The sequence below is a fragment of the Callionymus lyra genome, chromosome 16, assembly GCF_982586985.1.
Source record: "Callionymus lyra chromosome 16, fCalLyr1.hap1.1, whole genome shotgun sequence".
In the NCBI taxonomy this organism is placed as follows: domain Eukaryota; kingdom Metazoa; phylum Chordata; class Actinopteri; order Syngnathiformes; family Callionymidae; genus Callionymus; species Callionymus lyra.
Genome location: NC_141833.1, coordinates 1,321,676 through 1,349,168, shown reverse-complemented (window position 1 = coordinate 1,349,168; position 27,493 = coordinate 1,321,676). Strand labels below are relative to the sequence as shown.

The 27,493-nt window shown below is 36.6% G+C and overlaps 2 protein-coding genes across 2 annotated transcripts in view; one reads left to right on the top strand and one right to left on the bottom strand.

Moving 5' to 3' along the window:
- The window catches only part of cbln12 (cerebellin 12), a 210,443-nt gene that overhangs the window by 23,732 nt on the left and 159,218 nt on the right, over positions 1–27,493 (bottom strand). The window lies entirely within an intron of this gene.
- LOC148063170 (cadherin-18-like) overlaps positions 1–27,493 on the top strand; it is a 100,186-nt gene that overhangs the window by 12,346 nt on the left and 60,347 nt on the right. Inside the window, exon 2 of the mRNA XM_087810542.1 lies at positions 6,048–7,119. Coding sequence (XP_087666668.1) covers positions 6,313–7,119 — 807 coding nt within the window. The 5' untranslated portion in view covers positions 6,048–6,312. The remainder of the gene's footprint in view (positions 1–6,047; positions 7,120–27,493) is intronic.

Genomic DNA, 27,493 nt, shown 5'->3' with positions numbered 1-27,493 from the left:
ATTTTCTATCTCTTGAACATCTGGTCTGATTCATTTCAAGTTGCCTTTAGCTGATTTAATTGTTTGATTGCTGTGTTTGAACACAAATAAAAACTTTTATTATTAGGTTGTAAATTGGGTGATTAAGTGTAACATTTCTGACTATGGTTAAAAACTACAGTACATTGTACGTTTACGATGAATGATGAAAATCATATTCTGGATTTGAAATTATTTGTTGCTGAATGTCTATAGTTTGAAGTGCAAAATCGTTCAAAAGTCACAAAAACTGTACAATTCTGGCAAAGTCTACAATTTCACTGAAACTGATGTAATTGACAAATGAGATTGACACAAATAACCAATAGTACAAACAGAATTACATATACTGTATTCTATCTGGAATCCTCAAATACTATACTACATAGAAACAGTAACAGAATCAGCACACCAGATGATCATTTATTACTTAGAATTATATATATATTGTTCAAGGAAAACATGTCTACTTCAGTGACTTCGGAAGAAGGTTTCAAACTGGTAGCAGCCCTATGGATCACTCAGTGTCCTTTGAGTAGCACGCAGACACAGAAAAGTTGCTGACCCTTGTTCTAAAATATATGATATGCAGGACTTGGGTGTTATTTTTAAACCATGATTAATGCTTTTTATTCACATCCAGCACAGCTTGACAGATGCTATTTTACATTATGTCTCATGGAGCTGACCCTATTTTTCCAAGTGACTTCCAAGTGCGCTCAACCATGTTGGTACAAAAATGCATGTATAGCAATGATTAATGAGCAATTACACACATATATAGATATATATCTATAGTATAACCACAAACAACTGTGTGAGGAATACGAGGAAGTAAATCGGAATGAGCATCTGCGATTATGACTGAATATGAGCATTTTTGAACCTCTCTATTAATTTTGAGATGTGGATAATGTCCTAAAGGCTCAGACCTTCAACTGCATGAGAAGATTGATGACATGACACCACCCTGAAATTGAACTGTCATGGATGTTTATGGTGACATATGCTTGGGTATATCCCTGCTGTGGCTATAAATCCTGCCTTTCTTATTTGTTTATTCAGTGCTAAAGTTGTGAAGGTTACTGGGATATGCAGGAGGGAGGGTGGAGTTGAGCATGATGACACATAATTTAGTAGACATCTCTAGGTAACTGCTGGATAAAATGCTGTAAAAAAGGAAAACATCTTTTCTGCTTGGCCATCTGTCTAAGAAATTGAGTAGCTGGTGCACAGGACATACACAAAGTCTTGGCTCTGAGCCACATCTTAAAACAACAACACAAGAAGAATCGTGGGAGATAGGTTTCACTGATAAGATTCAGGTTTGGCTGAAATGACAAAGTGGGATGCGTGACAGGATATTAGGGGAGTTGCACGGCAGATTATCTGAGAAATGAAAATGAATACAGCTTTGCCTTGTGTGGGCAAAAAAAAAGAAGTATTTTTCGTGGCTGGAGACCAAAAAACAACATGTGATGAATGCCATGCTCAGTTCGGATTACATCTGTATGAATCATTAATTAAAATGGTAATTATTTATCAAATAAGCACACCAAAATAACTTTGGGATAGTCAGGAGCATTGAGGTTAAAGGGTCGGGTCCTAAGGGTAGATCTACTTCACTACATAAATGTTCTAGGTTGCCTTTCTCTGTGGTTTCATGTTATTCCATCAACCTTTGGTACATTTGGAACATATATGTGTACAGGCAAGAAAGGACACACTTTTTCTTTTACGCCACATTTCATCCATCAAGTCACAGGATGATCTTTTCATGTACAAATGTTCAAAGGTTAACTAGATGTGATCTACCACTGATCTGACCTATTCACCAAATATACCATTTACCAGATCATTGTTAGCACATATCTACAATAGCTAGGAGGTTGATATCAATTTCCCATATGAAAATATTCCCACGGAAATGATTAAATAAGAGCCAAGACACCATTCAATAATTAACCAGTTATTATTTAATTAGCTAATTAATTAAATAATAACTACAAGCTGATTGTCATTCCTACTACAGACAAATATACACACAAAACACACACCTTCAAAACTAATATGTCTTCAACCTCAGTCTACGGCTGGGGAAAGTACCAACTCTGTGGAAGACTTCCTGTATCGTTCCAGTCCCTAAAAAGATCCGACCGAGTGTGCTGAACGATTACAGACCGGTGGCACTGACTTCGCAGCTGATGAAGACACTGGAGCGGCTGGTCCTCAAACATCTCACACCACAAGTCCAGCACGCGCAAGACCCCCTGCAGTTTGCCTACCAGCCAGCAGTTGGTGTGGAAGATGCCATCCTTCACCTCCTGCATCGGACCTACTCCCACTTGGATAAAGGAAGCGGTTCAGTGAGAATCCTGTTCCTGGACTTTTCTAGTGCCTTCAACACTATCCAACCCACTCTGCTGCAGGACAAACTGACTAAGATGCATGTGGACCCTGGTCTGGTCTCCTGGATTACGGACTATCTTACTGATCGACCACAGTATGTCAGGCTGAAGGACATCAAGTCTGACACTATGGTGTGCAGTACAGGAGCACCTCAGGGGACAGTACTGGCCCCTCTCCTCTTCACCATCTACACTTCAGACTTCTGCTACAACTCAGAGCTGAGTCTCGTCCAGAAGTATGCTGACGACACTGCCATTGTTGGATGCATCAGGGACAACAGCGAAGACGAGTACAGGAGTCTGATATGTGACTTTGTGGACTGGAGTGAGAGGAACCACTTGCAGCTGAACACCTCAAAAACCAAGGAGCTGGTCTTGGATTTCGGGAGGTCCAGGACAAAGCCACGTCCAGTGTCCATCAGAGGCGACGAGGTGGAGATAGTGGACAACTATAAGTACCTCGGTGTGTGGATGGACAGTAAACTGGACTGGTCCTGCAACACAGACCATGTGTATAAGAAGGTTCAGAGTAGACTGTACTTTCTGAGGAGGCTTCGATCATTTAACATCTGCAAGAAGCTCCTCTGCATGTTCTACCAGTCTGTGGTGGCCAGTGTCCTGTTCTATGCTGTGGTGTGTTGGGGTGGAAATGTGTCCAAGAGGAGTGTCAACAGGTTGGACAGGTTGATCAGGAGGGCTGGTTCTGTGGTTGGAATGAAGCTGGACTCACTGGTGACAGTTGCTGAGAGGATATCATTGAACAAACTACTGTCCATCATGGATGATGACAGTCATCCTCTGAACACTGTCATCAGTGAGCAGAGAAGCAGAATGAGTGCACGAATGCTCCTACCCAGGTGCAAAACAAATAGACTCAGGGACTCATTCATCCCTCGGGCTATTAAATTGTACAATTCTGAGTTCGGGGGCAGGAGTGGAGTGAAAGTATCTGGATGTTCTGTTCCATGTTAGTCTCTGTATCTTTGTCTTTGTTGTTTTTCTTTCCTTGACCTATGTCCTTTGTCTTTGTCTTTAGACTTAGATTGTGTCATCTTGTTCTTCCTCTTTATGTTCTTCTTATTTTATTTTTTATGTATTATTTTTTATTGTTTATGAAAAATTGCTGGCTATTGGTAAAAAACAATTTCCCAAAGGAGACCTCCTGAGGGATCAATAAAGTTTTACCTTACCTTACCTTACCTTACCTTAATACATTCTTCATCAAAGGGGGCACCAAAAGTTTATCTGCATTGTAAAAAAAAAAGAGACAAAGTAAATCAGAAAACATTACAGCAGAATCAGTTTAACAAGAAAAATGTCTGGCATTATTGTTTTTGTTTATTTTGTTAAACATTTAATTTTTTGAATCAATGGAAGGCACTTTTAGCCGAACCCAGAAGAAATCAAATTATATAATGATTTGTGTAATGAGCTTATATACTCAATTAAATTGATGTCTATGGTGACGTAAACCTAAAAATACAGCAAACTAGATGCAGATCTGACCAATTTTTCAATTCATGAGTAAAGGATGATAATGATTGAGGATATTTCAACTGTGCCACTTTGTAACCTATATACATGAGGATATTGATGAGACTCTGACTGACTTTGGGGCAGAAATGTCTGAATGTATCCAAAAATAGTTTTGTACTTGCAATGACGATTATTATAGAATACTTAGCACTCATATAAGAGGTGAGGAAACATCTGGATCTGTTTACAACAGATCATTTAGTTTAGATTGTAAAAGGGAATATTTCATAATCTTGAGTCTCAATGTCATCAGAACCACACTTAGTATTCTTTGTTTTTAGGACATCTAAACAGCAGTGTTTTACATATATTAATGTTGGAAAATATAGCATTTTAATGAAGCATTTTGTCAAAATCCTTTAATTTGATGCTAAATATAAAGGCAACATCCCATAATGAACAGCTGTGTTTGTAATTAACTGTGACTTTCTCTGCACTCAGTAATTGGTATTTTTTTTATAAAAAACGGATACAGGAAGTCAATATGAAAAAACACAAAACTGACCCATGAATAGCAGAATCAAATTTGAACAATAAGAGACAGTTGACTTTTTTACTAAACAAAACCTAAAGAAATAAATATGTTGGATCATTTTGAAATTACAGACATTCTATACTTTCAGTAAGACTTCTGTTGAACATTTAACTGCGGAATTATGTCAATAATCCATCTGATTGAAAACACATTTTGAATCTGAATTTAATTGATTATCGGATTTGTACCTAAAAGGGAATAGAAATGTAGACAACACTCAACTACCCTGTTAAGACACATACATATGTCGATATATGTCATGGGCTGGTATTATTATGCAGTGGCTACAATCAATGTGTAGATATTAATATTAGTAATTGGACTTTCATTTACAGATCAGAGCTTTTCTGAGCAGCTTTCAACTACGACACTCACTTTTATATATCACATACCTATTGAGAACCTATGCATCAATTAAAAGACAAATGGTTTTGACAAAGTGATATCAAGTAAAAGATATTGCCTCCTTACTGAAAAGAGTGGATACAATGTATTGAGAAACAAAATCCACAAAAATGGATCAATGCTGTTGGTGCTGTGTTTTGCTGGTTATCTTTTTAGCTAAATAGGTCAATTTTCAGTCAAAAATCATCTTTAAAAAAGGACTTTAGCCCAACATATAACTTTAGAGAACTTGGGCATGAGAAGTAAAAATCTTATTTTCCTGAAGATGAGTAGAAACTGTGAGAATGAGATGTTTTTCCGCAGGAACAGACTGTACATGAACTCCCTTACTGATGTTGCAATCTAAAGATGATCACTTACAGAAGTAGCAGTTCTAGGCATCAGCCATCGTATTTTCTTGGCTGTTCTCCAACAGGTTAAGCCACTACAAGTATCAGTTAATGTCAGATGAATTTACATCAGCCAGGATGAATTTAATGTGGCGAATGCTGATATTCTCCAATGTCAATTCAATTGACTTAAGAGTAACTTTGTTTCTTCTTCTAGTTCAGTTTTGACAGTGTTGATAAATGTACATTACATGTTATCCACAGGTAACAAATACATGTTTGTATGAATTGGGAACTGAATGTGAGCTTTTCCCTTTAACAAGATATTTTCCTGTTTCAACTGCTATCAACAGAAACTTGCAAAAGGCTTATATTATCTATCCTGATTAAAATGTTAATTACCTGCCAATGGTTTGGAAAATGTTTTTTTTTCCAGATATTTTAAGAAAATCATAAAAGTTAAAAGGAAAAGTTCTGTCTCCTTCAAACGGTTGTTCTAGTAATAATCCGACAATGAACAATGTTTGTAAACCCCATCCAAGCAATATCTCACATGCTACAACTAGAAACACTTTAACAATATCATCGTTTTAAGTGTTCCTTTTGCACATGTCTGTTCATTTGTGTTTATTTGAAAGGGGCTGTTGCTCTTTTTCATATACAGATATTAGAGGAGACTTTGTGACATTTTCCCATTTTTCTGCTAAGGGCAACACTGTCGCATGTGATGGCATGCTGTCTCTTTATCCTACGAATATCTGGTTAGCTAAATTTCGGTTTTAAAAAAATTAATCATCAATCTATCTTGTTTTTCAGGACCCCTGTTGGACAAACTCCCAACCTTGCCTTTTTTCACATGGATGAAACAACTTCTTGGAGCAGAGTGGATTTTGTGTGATTCCATAAGAATATTTTCTGTTCAAACTGTATCATTTCCAAAAATTCCTTGCGTCCCCAATTCCACATATATTCTGTAGTTAGGAAAAAATAGTAAGAGTATGGAAATTTCTTTACAGTATCTACTTTTATTGACCAGATTTGTACAACTATACAACTGGTTTTCTTGTCTGACCTCTGTGGTATGACACATTTGAGGAGAGAGGGGGCACTAGATAAAGACCTTTCTGTCTTTACAATGAGACTTTCAGCCTGTGCGGCTGTGGTTTCCTGTAAATGTCCTATGATGTTATTCCTTTGTGTTGTCTTCAAGGCTAGCCATGGGAAAAATCTGAGTTTAAGCCCTCTTTACTATCCCATCCCCAGCCAGACTCCAAAACCAGTACTTGTTTCACAACCTGAACTGGTCATCTCTCAAAGCCCTAGGATCTCCAACCCAACACTTCTGGCCTTGCTTCTAAAACATAACCATCAGATTACTACCATGCCAGACCACAATCCAACTAGCACGTATGCACCAGCCATACTGTCTTATGTCAGTAGTCTACAAATTCCAAACAAGAACCTTTTAAAGCCACTTTTAGAATCACAGTTTGCAAAGTCAAGCAACTTAAGGAAATCTCCAAAAGATGCAAATGCCAAAACAAAATCAAGACAAATTTTAAAGTCCAAGTCCAAGATAGGCCAGGGTACGGAAACTGTGACAACTCCAATGGCTGCTATTGTGTACAATTCTATGCCATCTTTTCGTGCAAACTCAAGAGGTTCCATGCTCATTAAAGCTGGAGGAAGTATGGGCCCATTTTCCAGTCTGAAATCAAAGGTAAATTCAAATCTTAAATCTGATTCAAAGATTATCGGTAACAAAGGAAACCAAACCAAGTCAACGCTCAACAAGGATTTTCAACAACGTCCTAAAAGAGGATGGATATGGAACCAATTTTTTGTACTGGAAGAACAAGTTGGACCAGTCCCTCAATATGTCGGAAAGGTATAGTCTTTATTTATGTATATTTTGTGTTTATGTTATGATGTCTGTCAGACCTTTATTTTAAAACAGACTTAAATGATATATTTATTAATTTTAACTTCATAATGTAATCCAATTTAATCTGTAATTGTAACATGTCTTTTTTCATCTGCGTAAATAAGGTTGATCTTAATAATGCATTTGGCCCTGTAAATAAGGATTTTATTGTTAGGCTAAGACAAAGAGTAAATAGGAATTTGGCAATTAGCAATGTTTTCTGAAGAAGTTGGGCTCTAACAAATATTTGGAGAATGTTTCAAACATGTTTGCAACTATATCTGAAATATACAAACATGGGCCTTAAATGTAACATTAAACCAGGAATATGAATAGTTCTATCTATCAGGTGAAACAGATAATTAGATGTTTGATATATATGAGATACATTATAGTAAACAGGGGAAGGCAAAGCTACCTTGCAATATACGTTACATTGGCTGCAACACCAATGTCTATGTTAATAATACTGGTGGACTTTACTCAATGCTCTTTTTTCATTTGATTTTATAGCACCAGATTTATCAGGCTTACTTTGGGATTCCAAAGGATCATGTTTTGGTCCACAGCTCTAGTCTTCGGTCCACGGTGCTTTAACTCTCTACATACTTCTATTTCACAAGACTGAGATTTAACAAGGTTGTGAGTTTTATTACCTTGGTACGTCTTACAAGGTTTTTATTAACACAACAACACACAAATTGGAATGAGTGACCCAGTTTTTAAGTGATGTGGCCGCGTATCAGTTTTGCCGCCTTTCCAGACCTGAGAAGGTCCAATGAAGGCAAAAACAGCTAATAGATTTCAAATATTTGTAGTAATTTTGTTTGAGACTCTAAATGTCTGGAGCAGACATTCATTGTTCTGGGCATTTGTATGAATGTACCGCAGAGTGCCACTGAAAAACCCAGTATAAAAAGGCATGGTGTGACAGAAGGCGAGGCATTTCACGCATGATAAAACTTTTAAACAACCAATTACACAAGATAACTAGTGGATACATTTTCCACCTATTAAATATGTAATGTATATCATCACAATCAATATTAATCTCATAATGTGACAGGAGAAGCAGCATTAAAAACCGAACAATAGTGATCATCTTTATTTACAAACACACACCTACCTAAGAATAGCCTAAATCATAAAGCCTAAATCATATGCCTTATTCTAATATCACAATCTGGTTTCCTCAGATATCATTACTCAGAGCTCTGAATGACGTCAAAGCGGTTCTAGTTACCTAATCGGGAAGCCAAGACGATACTCAAGCTTGCATTGTTAGAATACAAATAATCTATAGATAAATATGTGATCCTTCTGCAATGGGACATTATTGACATTGATAAAGAGGATGATAAACACAAAGAGGAAAAAAGGGAGTTGTAACCTTATTTTATTTCGTTGTCAGAAAGGTTGTTTGTCTTTTTCGGCTCAAGGTTGTAAAAGGACATTTAAACATATTTTTACATATTTTTACTTGTTACTTTTAATTAACCAGGATTATAATACACAATAGTTGGTTAGCCAATGCAATGTAAGCACTCGGTTGATAAATGTGGAGAATGTATTCCCTGGTTTGTGTGGGTCCCAGTCTTTATCTCTGATTTTTTTAAGTGCATTTTTATCATATACGATTGGTTTGGTATGAGATTTAGAAAAAACACAGATGAAGAAGTGAGTTGTAGTGATAATACACATATTGTTATTATATTATATTATTATGATGTAATATAATTTACAGACAATGTACTTACAAATGTAGAAATATACAAATGTAATTATAATATAAACAATTTCAATAAAGTAGATGTCCATGCCAACCACAGAGCCAGCCCTCCTGATCAACCTGTCCAACTTGTTGACACTCCTCTTGGACACATTCCCACCCCAACACACCACAGCATAGAACAACACACTGGCAACCACGGACTGGTAAAACATGCAGAGGAGTTTCCTGCAGATGATCGGAGCCTGTAAACTGAAGGGGGTCTTGTGTGTGCTGGAGTTGTGGCCTGAGATGTTTAAGGGCCAGCCGCTACACTGTCTTCATCAGCTGTGAAGTCAGTGCCACCAGTCTGTAAACTTTTTCCGGACTGGAATGATACCGGAAGTCTTCCACAGGGTTTATATTACATGTATTATGAAAAGGTTTTTAAAATGTAAAACGTTTCATCAATTGCCTAGGCTTGCCTATGCTTTGCCGCAACCTACAACAAAACATGTAATAAAGAATGGACATTCAAACATTTCAGCTCGTCACATGACAAGAGAAGATTGTAACAACTGTTTGCAGGGAGACAGTGCCTACATCAGCAATTACATTTTAGGATCACACCGAAGCTTGACAGTGTGTCTCTACCTGAGGCAGACAAGCTGCAGAACGATCAGCCGTGTAGCCTTCGAGATATGCTGAAAACCAGACATAATAATATGGTGACAATTATAATGGGAGCTTGATTTTACATATGTGTCTAAGAAATTTGTGTATGAAAGTCCAAGAGAGAGAGAGAGAGATGGCAATGAGGGAAGGACCTGCGGTTGGGAGTTTTATAACATTGGTATATCTTGTCATTACTTTTTTTTCTATCTTTTATATTCAATGCATGTTGTATCCAAAACAGCACAAACAGTGTGTTTTGTTCCATACTTGTGATGAATAGTGTTTCAGATCAAACAATACATTTGTGTTTGCATAATTTTAGTGTTATTTGTGTTTTACTAACAAGAAGAAAATGTTGGGCAAAAGTGAAGAAAACAACTGTCTGATAGTAAAGGCCTTTGTAAAGACTTATGGTAATACAGACACCCCAAAGGCTTGATCCAAAGAAACAAAAAGCAATAATGAGAAAAAAGATAATAAACTGTAGGACTAAAAATATACAGTAGGTCAGTGCTTCTGAAAATGCTTTGACCGGAACTAAAGGCTGTGATTTAACTTCACTGTTTGAACACAAACATATTAAATAAAAAACTTGAACCAGTTAAGGTAAAGTAATGAAGTATAAAGTAAACTAAGCAGTGTATTAATAGACCCTCCTGGCATTTTCTTTGCACTGCATCAGGCCTTTGGCAAGTTAAGATGGGTATTTTTCACTGTGATGAAAAACATGATTATACTGACCACCCTTATATACATAGCATTCAGCTTCTTATTGGAGGAAAGAAAGTGCCAGAGCATGTGGACGGTGACAGAGTTTGTGGCACAGAATGAAACAAAAACAGACAGCGGGACACACTGAGCTGTGAAGAAAGGATAGAAAGCTAGTGCCAGATTGGGGTGCTATAAATGCTGACATGTGTAGACAAAGACAACCATTTTTCTGGCGCATGATGAAAAATTTAAAACAAGAGACTGACAGAGACAAAGAGAAGAGAGGAAGGGGATAAAAATATAACAGCGTGGAAAACAACACTGTCCCCATGCAGCATTATGAGGCTAACCAGCGAAAAGTGACATTTTGAGGCTGAGATCTAACTGTGTGCACAGTTTCAAGAAAAAGAGTCACAAGGGATAATCTAATCCAAATTGTCGCACAGAAAGTGATTTTTATTAATTCAAAATGGTAAAAACCCTTTGGAATATATAAGAAGGCAGTGATGTCTTTACTTGATTTGTTTACACATCTATGTCTACACTTTTTGCTTCCTGCAAATGTAGGTTAAACTAATTATGTTTGAATAAATTCTCTGAAATGGGTGCCCAATGTTCTGTGAGGGATAGGAAATCAAAAGTGGTCCCCTTTGAAAGAGTCAGCAAAGATTAAGGCTCATAGTCAGATTCCTTTTTCTGTTTTTGGATTATAAGCACTGATTATACAAACAAATGATTTACATTTGGCTGCAGGTGGTTTGTCATTTGCTTGCATGGCTCGTATAATCAACCCCTAACAATAATGAATAATATCGTCATCCATGTGATTCTAGTACATCAAGCTTTTTTGTGACTTGGTTAGCTTAGACTTGGGAATTAAGCTCTGCTAACATCACTGGTGATTTACTTCCAATATGACCCCTGGGGCCTAGGTTTTTTAAATCCTTTGGGTACTCTTGTTTGTCATGTTTGTCATGTTGTGAGTCTACAAAATTGTTTAATGTTTTTTATTGAAAAATAATGTAATTTGACGTGAACACATTGGCGGAGGTATATACTTTTTAAGGGTTTTTGTAGTTTATTAACATTAATATTTGTGTGACCTTGTAGGCTGTTTAAAGTAAATTTCAAACAAAATAATTAAGTATTTGATCATTGGATCTGCTTGTGAGTAAGTGCGTTTTGGATACATGGCATGTTTATGAGTATGTATGAATAAATACATATACGAGCTGGATTGATGGTTTACATAAATCAGCTGAATAGGACATGGATGGTGATGAAAAACTTAACCAGATGTAAAAAGCACAATGTGCTGCTTTGGTGAAAAAGGTATTTAGCAAAAACATTGGGGTCAGGTTGGGCATCTTTTAATATCCGTATGGTAATGATTGTATAAGTCATTTTCCTCCAGCAACTGTGGCGGATGTGTCAATGCAGGGCCAGGCCCTCTCTCACAGCTTATTTGTATTCTACTAGACTAGAGTGCTGATCTATTCAATGGAAATCTATGAATAACAGGTGAATAATAAGTGGAAGCTAGGGCCTACAGCCTTGCTAAAACGTTTTTTAACCGGCATATTTTTTAGAATGTACTTGCTTTTATTAAAGCCACTAAACTGCTAAAGGTTTCCAGAACGTTTATTCAAAGATAGAGATAGGTATTGAAATGGTAAATACCTTTTAGGATTCATTAGTTTGAATTTTTACTGGAGCCCAAGCTTACCGGTATAAGCACCCTAAACCAGGGATCTAATCATCACAATAGTTACAGCCAAATATTTCCACTGTTGTATAGCTTTCATGTGTGGCTGCACCATCAATTTTCCAAACACACTTCCTTTGCTAATGATTTTTTGGAAATGCAAATAAATGCTTTGTTAGCATCATTGACGTCTCATGCGATACAAATCTTTGTTTATAATTTTAATAATTGGTTAAGTCGCCATAGTCTTAAACCCCACCCCGTTTTAAAATCATTCTCAGCTTGTAAGAAAGAGGGTAATGTATGTCAAAACACAACCTGCATATAAGAGGTTTGTATGTGTGTATATACTGTATGTGCACTTCAGCATATATATTCAAGTCCATGTGGATATGAAAGCCCATATTCGTGTGGATGTTGCCAGCTCCTTCCAGCCCTTCATTAAAAATCTATGAGCTCTCATTGTTTGGCAGGCGTGATAGAAAGAAGACCAGGTTCTAGTTTTATCAACTGGGTCTACCGTCCAATCACTCTTCAAAGAATAGAAGAGGGAAATGTGAATATGAATGTATATTTTTCAGCAACTGAATGAATCATATATCAAACACCTATCAGACAATAGCAGGCTGTCAGCTGACGGGTGCTTGTGATGGATGGAGCTGTACAACACTCAGCATCTTTCGTGCTTGTGCATCTTTCAGTGTGTGCTGTTATGAAGGCAAATTGTTAAACTCACAGGATTGTTGACACACCCAACACCCAAAGACTCTTTCACAACACCTCTTATTAATTCCTGGCAGCAAGTGTATTCCCTGACCAAATTAGCTGACTGATCTCATAACAAACACGGCAGTTATGATGCTTCAGGTCGACGCAGCAGTAGAACAAACATCATTATTGTCTTTTAGCTTCTCTCAGTTCAGGGATTGCCAGAGCAGAACGTGTAAGTGGCATGTTTTTATTTTTTTATTTTTTTCAACGTCTGAATGGAACACATTTTATTCGAGTTTTGCGTCTTTAAACCTTTGAAGAGGTGTGTGGCTGCTGTTTATCAGTAGCTAAATGTGTGATTGTCATTTAATCAAAGGATAAAAGTGATGAAACTGAATTGTGGATGGGTCATAAAATCCAGGGTTTTCTCAATTTAGCATATATCCTTTAATTATTTATTACAATTATTAATTAATGTATTATTATATTTAAACATATGAATAATGTGTCTATGTTTAACTGCATAGAGCCACATGACCGCAGCCTGGATTGAGGTCTTGATGCAAGGTGAAATGTCAAAGATTGTCTTCATCGTTCTGAGCTTCTGGTATACATGTTGTGTGCGTTTTATCACAGTGATGTTCAGTGTTTTGTTTTTGTGCTAAAATGTAATTTAATTTAGTATTTGTTTATGTATACTATGATTGCACAGTAATAAGCACTGTAGATGTATCACTATCAATCATCCCAGCTATCAACCAGGGAACGGCACTGGCAGGCCACAAATTACAAAGCTGCACCTGTGGCTAAAAGGAATAACAATAAAAAGGGGACTTCAAGATCCACCGCAGAGGGAAAATGTATCATAATGAGCTCTGCAAGAGACCTCATTTCGACCACTGCTTCCTCGGAGGTAGGGCAAATTACTTGATTGAAGGCAATTGGTAGGAAACTCACCACAGTCACCCCAGATACTCAACAAATCCTAAATCACACATCAAGATTCTGTCCAACCACCAATAAAAAACAGCTGATCTGTTTGATGTGAACAAGAAGGAGCTCTCTCGCCTGCAGTTAATACAAAACTCTGCAGCGAGATTTCTGACCCGCTCTATAAGAAGAACTCACATTACCCTGATCCTTAAAACTCTACACTGGCTTCCAGTTTCTTTCAGGATCCATTTTAAAATTCTGGTTCTTACTTTCAGAGCTATTCATGGTCAGGCTCCTCCTTACATCAGTGATCTGATCCAGCCTTACACCCCAGCTCAGGCTCTCTTATCTGTGGATCAGAATCTACTGATGGTTCCTGAACACACTTCTGGATCAGAGGAGAGAAATCCTTCCAGGCTGTTGCTCATAAGCTTTGTAACGATCTTCTGCTCTCTCTGTGTTCGATGTAGTCTACTGACTCCTTCAACTAGCACCTTAAGACATTTTTATTAGTGCAGGCTTTTTACTAATTTTCTTGGGACTCCTGTGTTTATTTATATGTTATCTTGACCTTTTAAGCATGCATTGTTTGGATTGTTAAAGAGCTTTGTGACCCTGGTCTGAGAAAGGCACTTTACAAATTATTACTTACTTACTTACTTACCTACTTTCTGCAGGTAAGGTATGCTAGAATACTTGCCTCCCTCCTATAGCTCAAACCACAAGGTTTATTTATATATATTATAATCTGATACTTTTATCATATTCAATTACCAAGAAATTGTCAACCTTGGTATGATGTGATGTTGGCCTTCCAGGTCAATCTACTTTACGTTACCGATTCATATCCAACTCACCACCAGGTACTGACCAGCTCCTCTGTTCATCCGATTGTCTAAAATATATCGCTAATGATAAGATGAAAGAACTCTTAAGTTGGTCATCAAACTGCGGCTGAAGAAAACTAATCTAATATACCCTTATGGCCATCGTAAGTAAATTATGGACAACATAGTATACTTCAAAATCAAAAGAAGCCTCAGAGCTTTTTTAAATATGTTTCACACGTTGAAAAGCATTTTTTTCTGTCCTTTTAAACACTATACTATATCCACATATAACAGACAACACAATATGCTGTGTTACAGTGTGTGATCAGCCCCAACACATGGTCCATATTTCCATATTTGATCAGTTGTTCACATTCGACATCTTCCTGCCCTGACAACAGCATTAACAAAAGAACACTCATTTTCTGTAATCTCCCGAAGATGTTTATAAAATTAAGGAATCAAAGTATGCGCCTTTTCTTTTTTTTTTCCGGAGAAATCCTTCCAGCCAAACAGAGTTCATAATGTTAAGTATGCAATATGTTAAACAACAAGGTGACGTGTGGTGGCAGCTCACCCGCTGTTCAACAAATAAATGTCAAGCCATTGAGGGAATAAAAATTGTATTAATTTATTCACATGGTCTTTTCCTCACCTCTATCAAGTCAGAATATGCTTTTCTGTGTGTGTTCAGACATTATTTGGATGTGGCATAACTCATGATATTTAAAATATTTCTTGAATAGCGAAAACACATCTTTTAATTTTAATGATTTTCTTTTTTCTGTCTTTTTCCTCCAAGACATAGTGCTGTGATGATACGCATTTTATGAGTTAAATTTGTGGATGAAATACAACAAGGATACAAACATGTAAGATATATCATATTTATCAGATACAATAGAATATAAAAATATAAACCTTATTCTTCGAGTTAACTTATGCCATTAAAATATTTTTTTTACAAAGACAAAGGTAAAGTTATGAAGTAAATAAACCAACTGATCAATCATGCTGCGCATAAATAATCCCATTCATTTTTTTATGTCAGATGCTCCATGGATTTTAGCACTTGCATTGTTTTTCTTTATTTCTACATTTACTAATCACCCTGGAAATATTTGTGCTCTTTTCTTTCACATCTCATTCTTACATTGATATTTCACAATATCAATGTGTCCCAAGTCCCTAAATACACATCTACACATTTACAAGTGGTGTTGTTATGACACACTTGTCTGTAATAAATCTAAGCATGTTGTGTGTTAAAGGGCAACTAATGTGAAAACCCAACTCACCTGTGTCACTCCAAATGTTGAAGTCTTCCAAGATGCAGTAAGTCTCTCATCATGATGATGCCACGCTATGAAGAAATCACTTTATGAAGTTCTTCCCAGTCTTAAATCTTCCATGATTGATCTTAGACCTCTATGGTACTTATCAGTATGTGTCAGTTTGCACAAAACTCTTTTCTAATGAACAAAAAATGTACATTAGTTAAGCCTCGCCCACTGGAAACATTAACCGAAGATTAAACCTACTCCACCATAACCACACCCACATTCCTGTGATTGGTCAGACATCAAGTATTTTTACTGCATTTCACCAGTCTCGTAACTCTCCACCTCCAAGGGACTCGTTATATAAATAAAGCAGGGCGGGATTACATCTGGCTGGAGGAGGAGTGAAGCCCATAATTACTTCATAATGGACTTTGCTCTTGAAATCTTACTGCACCGTGGAGAGGGAGAGGATATCTTACCATAGTTGTGTTCTGATATCATTATTTTTTTCAATTGTTTTGCTCTTGTACCTTTTTTAGCATTATCTGAGCTATATATTTCTCAGTATTTTCATTTATTAGCAATACTGAAATACCATAACACCATCATTGATTCATGCACTGACATACAGCATATATTATCTATGGGCAGACTATACCAGCAAGGACCTAAAGTAGGTAGTTCTTAACTCTGACTTTGCCATGGTTGTACAGAAATATTGCTAACCTCTAACACATAAAAAAAAGCCATAGCTATGTGCAGATACCCCTTTTTTTGAAAAACCAAAAGAGGAAAGATACGGAACTTGAACAGAATGATTTACATGAGTACATCATGATACCTTATACATTAGGCGAATTGGTAAAACTAAAGAGGATCTTCTACAAACACAGATTCCCGTAAAGATCAAGCTTGTAAACACCTTACGTCAGAAGCTGGACCGTCCAAAACAACAAAACACCCAGGCACAGACAAAGCAATGTGGTGAATGTTATCCAGTGCAATGTCTCAACACAGAAGAGCCATGTTCTCAGATCAGGACTATTTAAGAACAGCAACATTTCAAGTTAAAGTTCAAGTTCAATCCTGAGTTCAATCCCTCAGACAAAGAATCATTTATTAAGAATTCGTTTTAGTCTGTTACACAAAATATTTAAAGTGCATCGCTTTGCCATGAATAACATTAATAAGAAAACCCTTTAAATTTAGTGAATCATTAAGTCATTGAAACATATTTTTTTAAAGAGCCACTAAAACTATTTAGTTCTTGAAAATTCAATTAAATAACATAAATTCATCAGCAGTTCGAGAGCACAATATATATACAGTATATACAGCTATTTCAAAACAAAGAGTTCAGCATTAATGCTCAGAATATACAGTGAAAGAATCTTTCAGGGATGTGTTTAGAAATCAGTTGCAACTTTAACATCAGTGGTATTAGAGGGGCAGAAATGATAAGCATTGTTTTTCTCTCTGCTCATTGTTCAATCCCTCAGATCAAGTTAAGTCAAGTTGTGAACAATTGGAAGTGCGTTTGGATAAAAAACATAATCATTTATTAGGATGTGTGAAGCAACAATTACGCTGACGTATTGCTCTACTCCCAGAAAATGGGAAAAAATTGCATTTTTATTTTATTGAAAAAAGAAAATTTCACACCAGAGATTGCTGAAGCATGTGTTAAGCTAAAGATATACTGTATATGGGTCCATCCCATAACATTGTGAGGGAACAAGTGTATTGATTGTGTAACTAATTGTGTAAACACAATATATTATATATATTAAACAGAACTGCAAATGATCTTCAGTTTCTTCAGCAGGGTTTTTGAATGTGTCACAAGACCGTAAGATGATCAGGGGTGATGAGACCATCATCAACATATAATATACACAAAACATGTATATGTTACTGTGGGACTAGTCAAGAAGATGATCCTCCTCCAGTAGGTGAAGCACCTCATAATAATTCTTGTCCAAACATCTCACCACATATGTTTAATTCTAAATTAAAGAACAGTTGTTTTGATCAGCATAAACAATAATTGCACTTAAATTCCCCACAAAGACCTCATACACATATTTAAATATATGTACAGTTGTGGTAACCATTGATTGTCCACAACAGTGGTCAATCATCATCATGTCCTTATCTTTCAGTCCCTTTCAAACATTACCTCAGCTATCTTGGTTCTTGATATTTTCAACCTCTCCATCAGCCTGACTACTAATGTACGGAGGGAAATATCTTGTCATCTTAAGACTTTTTTAATTGTGCAGGCTTTTTTCTAATCTTCTGGGACTTCCGTGTTTGTCTTATACCTTGGCCTTTTAGAGTTTTTAAAATGTGTATTGGTTTTGATTGTTTAAGGGCTACAAGTAACTATTACTTACTTACTTACTTCATTGTAACTGACTGATATTTGAGATTTATTTTTTTATTCAGACATGCTTGATATCGTGATTTGTAGTTTTTATAACGGTAAAGAGTGATTTGTACCATGAGCAGATAATACACAAAGAATAACTTTCAATGTAGAATTCCCATCCTTTATACTTGTTTTGTCTCAGGGTTAAGGTGACCTTAAAGCCTGAAACAACTGTCCCTTGTCTTGTCTCTGGGTCAAGAGACAAGAAAAGGAATAAAATGATTACCATTTTTTTCAGACCAGTTCACCTTGATGCTGAAGGGTTACAGCCAAATCAACTTCTGTCTTCAATGTTCTAAAATGATTTTCCATGAAAAGACAATATTGTGGGGCGAACATTGACTATATCATTTCATATTTCTTTTATTACATTCGAGCTATCTCTCTAAAGCCAAAGTCACAGATAAATTCCACCAGATGTCTTTAGTTTGTAAGCATCTATCCAGACGAGTTTGTTCCTTTTCCCTGCTCTTCCGCCATTTCACTGATCCCACATGATTAAATTCATTCGCTGTTTGATTGTATCTTGGTTTGTTCGGTAATACCTGTGACGTCTTTTTGACAGTTATTTGCCACGGTTGTGATTCGTGTTTAAACTTTTGATGCAGTAACATAGTATTCCGATTTTTTCTCATATTTAGAAAATAGGAAGATATATTTTTGAGAACCTCCATAAGAATGAGCATGTTTTACACTGCAAAGCTTTTGAAAGCAGGGGTTTGAAGCAAGGTCTCAGCTCCTTCTCGATGTTTAGCTGGGACATGAACTTGAGCTTCAGTGCAACAAAGAAGCTGATCTCCCAAAGATATTTGTTGCAAAAGGGAGATGGATGTACATAGTCCTCTGCCCTAAGATTGGATACTGCCTCTTTAAACCCAGACAGAATTCACTCTGTGTCTGTGATGTGAACTTCAGTCTCAATGCAGCCTAATATGATGCTTACTGTGCTTGCTGGTTAGCTGACAAAGCTTTCACAAAGTAGGATGATTGATGACAAATTCCAAACCCAAATTGCTGCGTGTCTGGGATGTAAAGTCTATAATTGAAGCTTTAATTTGATTGGCTTCGTACTGACCGCTGCTTAGTTTTTAGACACAGTAAACACACCAGTCTGTCTTGTCTCCCACTGTTGTCACATAGGAGCCAAGCCCTGCATATGCTGCGTAATATTTTCTCGTCTTGGCTTTTCGGGGACATGTTTTTTTTATTTTTTATTATTACCTCCGTCTCTCTCTGCCATTATTCCGTCACTGTTAAAAAATGTTCCATGGTGTTGCCTCACTTTTGAACCTTAAGGATAACCTGGACCTGGGTGAATGATGATATACACAGAAATATAAAATGCAGTGATTAAAATATGCAACAAAAGAATAAAAATGTAAATAAATTAAATACAAATATGCAGAAATCTGATAAGTTAATGAGGTATTATGAGAAATTGATTTTTTTTTTTTGAAGTCGAATTTCAGAATACAAGATTCTAGAGCATCTGTTTTTGAGTTATGTTCCATTACATTATACAAAGGCAATGACTGTAAATTAATATTAATTCATAAATATATGTTTATATGCTATATAAGTAATAACAAGGCAAGATGTAAGTCTTGTCATCATTCAGCATTCATGACCAGTAACATGATCGGGGTCGTCCTACTGATGACTCGACTACCTCAGACCTTTTAACTGGAATTCAATTATAATAAATGTGTTCACATTATTAAGTCAATTATTAGTTAATACCACTGCTATCAATGTTTCACTTGGTGAAAAAAATGTTTTGAGTAAATGTGGATGATTTTAAGATTTTTGCCTCGTAGATGCAAAATACAATCGCTAATTTCCTGGTACAACTTTTGGCAATTGATCAAAACACCAAATCTTTTTCCCAGTCCCGCCAATTCTTACAAAAACACAGCAATAATTTACTGTTTTTCCAAGTTGATGTGGATCTCTTTTGTTCATTTTGTTTTTTTATACAGCGATTTAATCGAAGATGGCAGCTTCCAGTTTTGATGAATCGGCGTGAAAACCCTCTATTTTCACTGAATTTAAGTTATTTCTGTCTAAGTATACTGTATATCTACCTTTTATTTGACATTAGTCAAAGATGAAGTCTGTTGCTTAACCCTCACTCATCAAAACCTAGTCACCAAATTGAATGGCCCGCTTTGGCACACAGAAACATGTCTCTCAATCTTACTACATGTTGCTTGTCCTATTGATGATGAGCTGTAGCCTTACCACTTTTGACAGATGGCTCCAATAGAATTCAGAGTTTAACAAAAACAATTGAACAGGGATTAAATATACAGGTTTTAAGCTATTTTAGATTGACTTTTCATTGGTTTATTGATCAATGGTTAAGAATTAATTAAAGATGACTATGAATGTAATTGTTAAGCTCATAAATAATTTATTTGAAAAGAGGATTGATATTTATTTTATCCTGATTCTGCCTACTTCCTTTAAGTAGCAGAGGTCTTTAAATAGTGTGAAAAAATTAATTAAGGTAATTTTGATAAAATAAGCCAAGAAAAATGCAAACATTTCCTGGTTGAATTTCCATGCACATTGCTTAATGTGAAGGCAAATTGTGGAGCTGTAGTTGCTGCAGACTTGAAGTTAAAAATCACTGTCATTGTGTGAGTGAAAGAACCGCAGAGCTAATCGCCTGAGTAAATAATTTAATACGGATAATTGGATTGGAAGATGTACTGTTGACTGGTTAAACACGGACAGATACAAATACATTTCAATTAAAACAGAAAGAAAGAAATCCGCTGTATCACACAATGTTTATCTCCATTTAGAATGGACTTTGCAACATTATTTTACACCTTACTAATGGTACTGTAAGCTTCTTCACTGAGTTGTTAAAATGATATTAACTTCAATCATTTGAGCAGTGGTTTGTATTTCAGCCCTAGGCCAGCAGTGACGTCTGACTAAATGAATACACCTTATAATAGCATCAATTTGACACCACCTCTGGAGAATCATATAGAATTACATACACATCACATCAACCCTAATATAGGATGCAGAAAGCAACACTTTATATCGGTGGGGAAACAATTGATGAACTCAGATTTCAGACAATGCCCAATCTCAAAATTAAAAACTGTTTGTAAATGGAAACTTACGTGAAAACCCAACCTGATCGCCATTTCATATGAAGACACAAAATAGAAACGTTCAACCATTTTGAAAAACAAAATACACAAAAACAAAACCTAAAAACTCGCCTTTCCGGTTAAGTGTGTAGGATTTTCAAAAAGAGAATATTAAATCAAGTCACCACCTTTCATTTTTTTTAAAGAAGTATTTATTGACTTCTTCTGGAACAAAGATTATTGTTCCTCATCCCTTTGTTTCAGTGTGAGGCTGAAGAAACAGTCAATCCAGTGGCTCTTTTGTCTGTAAGCTACCCACAGTCACCCACTTCCTTTTCCTTTCTAGTAGGATCGTCACTGCATCTCATCCTTCTTAAGATGTCCTCATGAGGTTGAGTGTTAAGAATTTTAAAGCATCTTACAGCAGCTTCCGTTCTTAATGCATGACTTCCTAATTTTCCAACACTAAGCTTGGGTGGAACATGAGCCTTTCACCAGCTTGCACGTCAGAAAGCATCACTCTTGTTTTTAGCAGGAAGAACTATGACTCAGACAAAAGACAGATTTAGAAAGTTAGGAGAATAACCCCAAAAAAGAATGAAATTGCCAAAGGGAGTGCAATTATGAAAATCATCCTTAGTGACTATGTATTAATTGTGGTATAAATGTGATTTAAATGTATCGTATTTAAAGTGTTCCCCTGTGCCCTCTTCCTTTGTGATGATGAAGTTACACTCCCCTTAAAACCTCTGCTGAAAGGTCAGTTACATACTAATTATGAAGCAATTTGCCAAGTTGTTTGGGAGTCTATAACACATTGTGTGGACCAGGGTGGACACACACACTCACTCAGACACAAAAAAAAATGCCTCTGAAAAATCAGGATCATGCCCAGATAATATTTATTGAACAAAAAGGTATAGGAAAAAAATAGATTTTAACTAATATTCTGCAATCTAACAATTCAAACTACTCACAATTATCAAGGTAAAGGATTGTGTATCTGATGTGATCACTCCAATCCAAATAGATTGATAGTTGCCTGATGTTTTTGGAAACAAGGGCAATGAGTTTGCTTCTCGTTAAAAGTCATAATACATTTTGAATTGTATTTTCTTGCTGCTTTCAACTCCTTAATAAATAACACGATTTAAATAATTGAAATGGTTTTGGTGCCATCTTAAAAAGTGAACATACAGTTTGACGGAAGTGTAACTTCAAAATCAGACTTGATTCCCCCAAGTTTACAGTGAAAGGTGTGATGAGCATGTGATTTTGGAATGTGTGAAGCACAGTGTCAGTATTCACATTGAGAGTGTTTCACATATTTAGCCCTGGAGAAATCTCTAGACGTGACTTTCCTGCCAGTTTTATTTTCATTTACTGTCCTCTTCTTCAACCGTTTGCTTCTCTCCATCTCTTTTCGCCATGGCCTCACTTCCCCTCTGCTTTTGATCCAACTTCAGTTGCTCTATTTGCTCCAGCTCTTCACCTGGCTGCTCATCTCATTGCCTTCCGAGCCAATAGAGGCTGGTTTGATAGTTTCTAAAGCGAAATTAAATGAAAGTGACAGGGATGAGCTTTTTATAGTGATATGCATATGAAATACATTTGATATATGACATATTTACATTTACATTTTTATTGTGTGTTTTACTCACCTCTTTGGTTTCTAAAATACATTATCAATAATTGAGTAATGACATGGCTCAGGGGTCCCAAAAAGTAATTTCCATGCAAAAATAAAATTGCAATACCAGCAAACAAGCAAACATTAAGTGCATGTAAAATACATCTCACCATGACACTGTATTTGTGGGGCTAGTTTTCTCTTCAACAAGATGAGATGGTATTCTAATGATTTTATCTAGTTAACAAGTTTATTTTTTGGACAAAGGTGACCAAAACAAGCAACTTAATGAGTCACAGTCTGATGTTAGAGAGAAAATATTTATAACAGTTTTGCAGTCTATCGTTTATCACAGGTGTTACGTTTTGAAACCGAATAACTTACTCCACAAAATAGTGGCCGTTTAATTTTTTACTATTCAAATACATGTAAAGGCCTCATATCCCTCCTCGCATTCTCGACAAATCTTTCCCAGACTGTCATTTACATTTTCCACATTCTTACACATTCTATACAAATCAAAATGCACCGACATAATTTAAACAACATTTATGATGACTAATCCTGTTAAATGTATAAGAATTGATCGCTTTGCATCAGAAGCATCATGTCAAAATAAAATAATCGGCACAGCGACACTACCTTATAATAACGAAAGTGATCAGGAATCAAAATTAGGCATCCTATGATCTGGGCATCACTTAAGACCTGACTGGTACTTGGTTGCACTGCTGTCCTCTTTGGTGGACGTTGGGGGGGGCCTTGTGTCCGGGGCATCTATGGGGTCTCCTCTGGTTAGCTGGTTGGCTGGCCGTCCTGGCATGGTTGGCTTTTGGCCTGCTTTTATTTATAGGGGTTCTGGCCCATGGCCAGTTTTGGTGCAGAGAGCCTTCGCGCCTGGGTCCTGCCAGGATTGGTTTGGACCCCGTTGTTTAGTTGAGGGTGGCTTAGCTTCTCGGTGTCACTTTGTCTCGGGATTTGGCAGTATCCTGCCACCGGAGGGGTTCCCTCTTGCCCTTCCAGGTCCATGTGCTCTCCGAAATAGTTGACGACACATACACACACAACACAACCCTTACCTTCTTTCCCCCCCTTACCTTCATCCGATCATCTCCCCCTACTTGAGTCTGCTTTCTTGTGTATTATACACATTTGCAATCGGCCTGGTCAGTAAGGAAGGAGAGTGACTGCCTGGAGCCTGGTCCTTTCAAAATTTCCAAGAGACAGTTTTTCCCTTCCGACAGTGGCCTTAACAGATTCTTCTGGCACGGTACTAGAGTCTAAACTATTTCAACAATGTAAACAATAAACCATGAATCATACATTAAATCTTTGTAAAATAATAATTTATTACGTACCTCACAAACCTAAAAATGTAGGCTTTGGAAAAAAAGTATAATAATAAAGTATACTAACAAGATTGATAGATGTTACTAAAATGTAGATTATATGACACTATAGCCACTAATGGTTGAGTGCTTCTCCTTGAAGGTTTATAATAGCTTGACAGGTTAAGACAACCATATTTGTTTTTTTGTTTATTGTTGGTAATTCATTTGATCTATTTCTCGCTAAAATTAGTCATTGTTTAATATCTATTGTTGTTTTAGGATAACTTAGGATAAGGAATTGCTACATTGTGTGCATCTTGAGATGTATTTTCTTTCTTTTCCAATACTGTTGGATTGTTTGTCTCTTTAATGCATCATCTGCCCGTGTCTTTGTGTCCATGCATTTTTTAAGCCTCTGCTTTGCACTCCAACGTTATTGTTGTTGAGCTCAGAGCGATCAATAGAAAGTGAGGCATCATCTGCTAAGGAAAAAAACTGGCTGTCACAGCGTCCAACTAAACAATGACTCAGAGTGCCCCTGGGAAACTCCCAGCAAGCGTGTTCAAGCCTCGCTCACTCTTAACGCTAGTGATTTTGCACCTTAAGCACATTTGGTTCCACCTTCAGACATCCTCTTGCATTGACACGCACATGTACCCACACAGGAGAAGGATGGGACACTCTGACAGTCCCTCAGGTCTTAGTCTTCACCTTAGCGGAGAGTGCAGTGCCAATGTCACGCTATGTCAGTGTCGCAGCAGAGAAGGAATAAATGTGGCCGGCCAAGCACGGAGAATCAGCCATGTGTGCAGACATTTAAACAGTAGGCAGTCTTGGCAGATCCAGACTTGAACCTGAGTCTAGACAAAGTCAAAAAGTATCATCTTCTTAAGGACTTGTTATCTACTTCCTACCTTTACATAACCTCATGACTCTACAAGCCAACACAATTTCTACTCAGTCATTGACTGACTGGTCAGGGAATGTCAATTGTAAAAGCAGTCACCAGAAGAAATCCATCCCTCTGTGAGAACAGATAAAGTTTGATGGCACTTCACATTAATATTATTTTCTTATAAGGAAACGGTACCGTATTTTCCGCACTATTAGGCGCACCGGATTATAAGGCGACCTTCAATGAATGGCATATTTATGAACTGTTTTCATAAATAGAGCGAACCGGATTATAAGGCGCATAGAATAAAAGATACAGTCAAACACTTGACTGTGGTTGCGTTATGCATCCACTAGATAAAGCTGTGCTAAAGGGAATGTCAACAAAAAAGTCAAATAAAGTCAAACTTTCCATGGTAACGATATTCAAATTATTTTTAAAAGGCTTCAAGCAGCAGTGTTGTGAGCAGACAAATATTGATTGATCAGCAGTGAAGTTGAGCGCATGTATGATAGCAAGAGCGCAAGAGCGTTCGTCGTAAATCCCACCATGTGATGACACAATGAAGTAATTCAGCCCACGTTGTTTTGGCTCAGTCGGCGCAGAGTCATGAAAGTTTTTGTATACAAGTCACAAGTGATCCCTAATGTGGCTTTTAAGGCAACTAATATAAAAAAGAAACAACTTTCCTGATATACTCACGTTTCAATCATTGAAGTATTTCCTCTCCAAGAGGTTGTAAGTCGCTCATCATGAGCATCTCCATTATGATAATTATGGTCTTCACTCCTCCTCCAGCCAGCTGGATTGACGACCCGCTTTGTTTACACAACAAATCCCTTGGAGGTGGATACGTCCTTGATTGATGATGCGTGGTGACAAACCTTGATGCTTAACCAATCCCTGCAGAATTGGCACGGTTGGGGTAAAAAAAATTCAGCTCCAGAAAAATGAAGCGTTTTCATTGGGTGGGGCTTAAGCGCATCTTCTAATTGATTGAGTTGATTTTAAAATAAAGAGAGAGTTTTATGCAGACAGACACATAGTGATGAGTACAATAGAGGCCCATGATTACTTTACGATGCACTTAAATCAACACATTAGTTGCTTTAACAAATTGAAAATAATGTGAATTCATTTTGAATGGGAATTTTAATATTTAACAAATTAGTTTGACCGTAAGACCAGTTGGTATGAAAGTTCTAATGGGAGGAAATTAACTTGCAGATCAACTCCTTTTAATTCCATGGTTGATTCTGTGCATGCATTACTAAATTCTGCCTACAAAGGTAACGTTACTATTTCTGAGAATCATTTGAGCTGTTCCAGATACATCTTACAAATTGTCAACATTAGTGAAAGTTTGATAAGGCCTCATGAGTCAGACGATGCTGTATAATGATACAGTGTGAAAGGCAACTAGATGAACCTCTCGGTTTGAATATGATGCCAGGTTTAATTGAGTATGTGGATCAGAACAAAATATTATAATGCAAGTGCCACATAGTGGCCTTTAAAAATGAAGACAGTGTATGAGCCCATCACTACAGCAAACTAATTAAAACGCAATATGTTATACAAACAAGTGTCTGTGATCCTAATAAATCACTCAGCAATCCGTCTTCCAGCTACCAGTAAAAAAGTGTACAACGTGGGCATTATTAGTGTAAGTGGCGGAAAAAAGAAGCAAATGTTTTGAGTATTTAACTTAATTCATCTGATTTGATTAATAAATAATAATGTGCTTCCAAGTCCTTGAGCAGAAACATGTTCACTTTCAGGAACTTGAAGGAACTTGAACTCTGCATTTTCTCAGCCATCTACTTTTGCACTTGCTCCTATCTATAAATATTTAATTGGCCCATTTGCTCCAAGTTAATTGGTTTAAATTTCAGCACTTAAGCTTATCACATAATTATGGTTTGTGGCACTTGTACTTGTGATTGAACACAGCACGTGTCAAAATCAGGGTTTAGTTCATTCTTAATGTTATCGACTATGATGTTTCGATAGAGATATAGAAACAAATCATCAAAAGATTAAAGTAGACATTTATTCTAAATGTTTTATATAATTAAAGCTCATACATACATTTCATGATACAATTAAGAATTGTCGTGATTATTCATACACTGAGAAGAAAAACATTTATCATTTTCCTGGAGAAACAGTATCAGACTTTCATGAGGGACTAAATCTTTGTCTAACGTCTGATATGTAATCTAACAAGATACTTCTTCTTAAACAATTACAGAATACTATGTGCCAGCTAAAAAGCTCCATTCATTTTATTGAACCGATGCAGATGTTGCATAAGCTTAGTTATCTTCTGAGTTACTTAAACTTAGACCCTTATGACGACAGTTTTGCACTAATAATAAT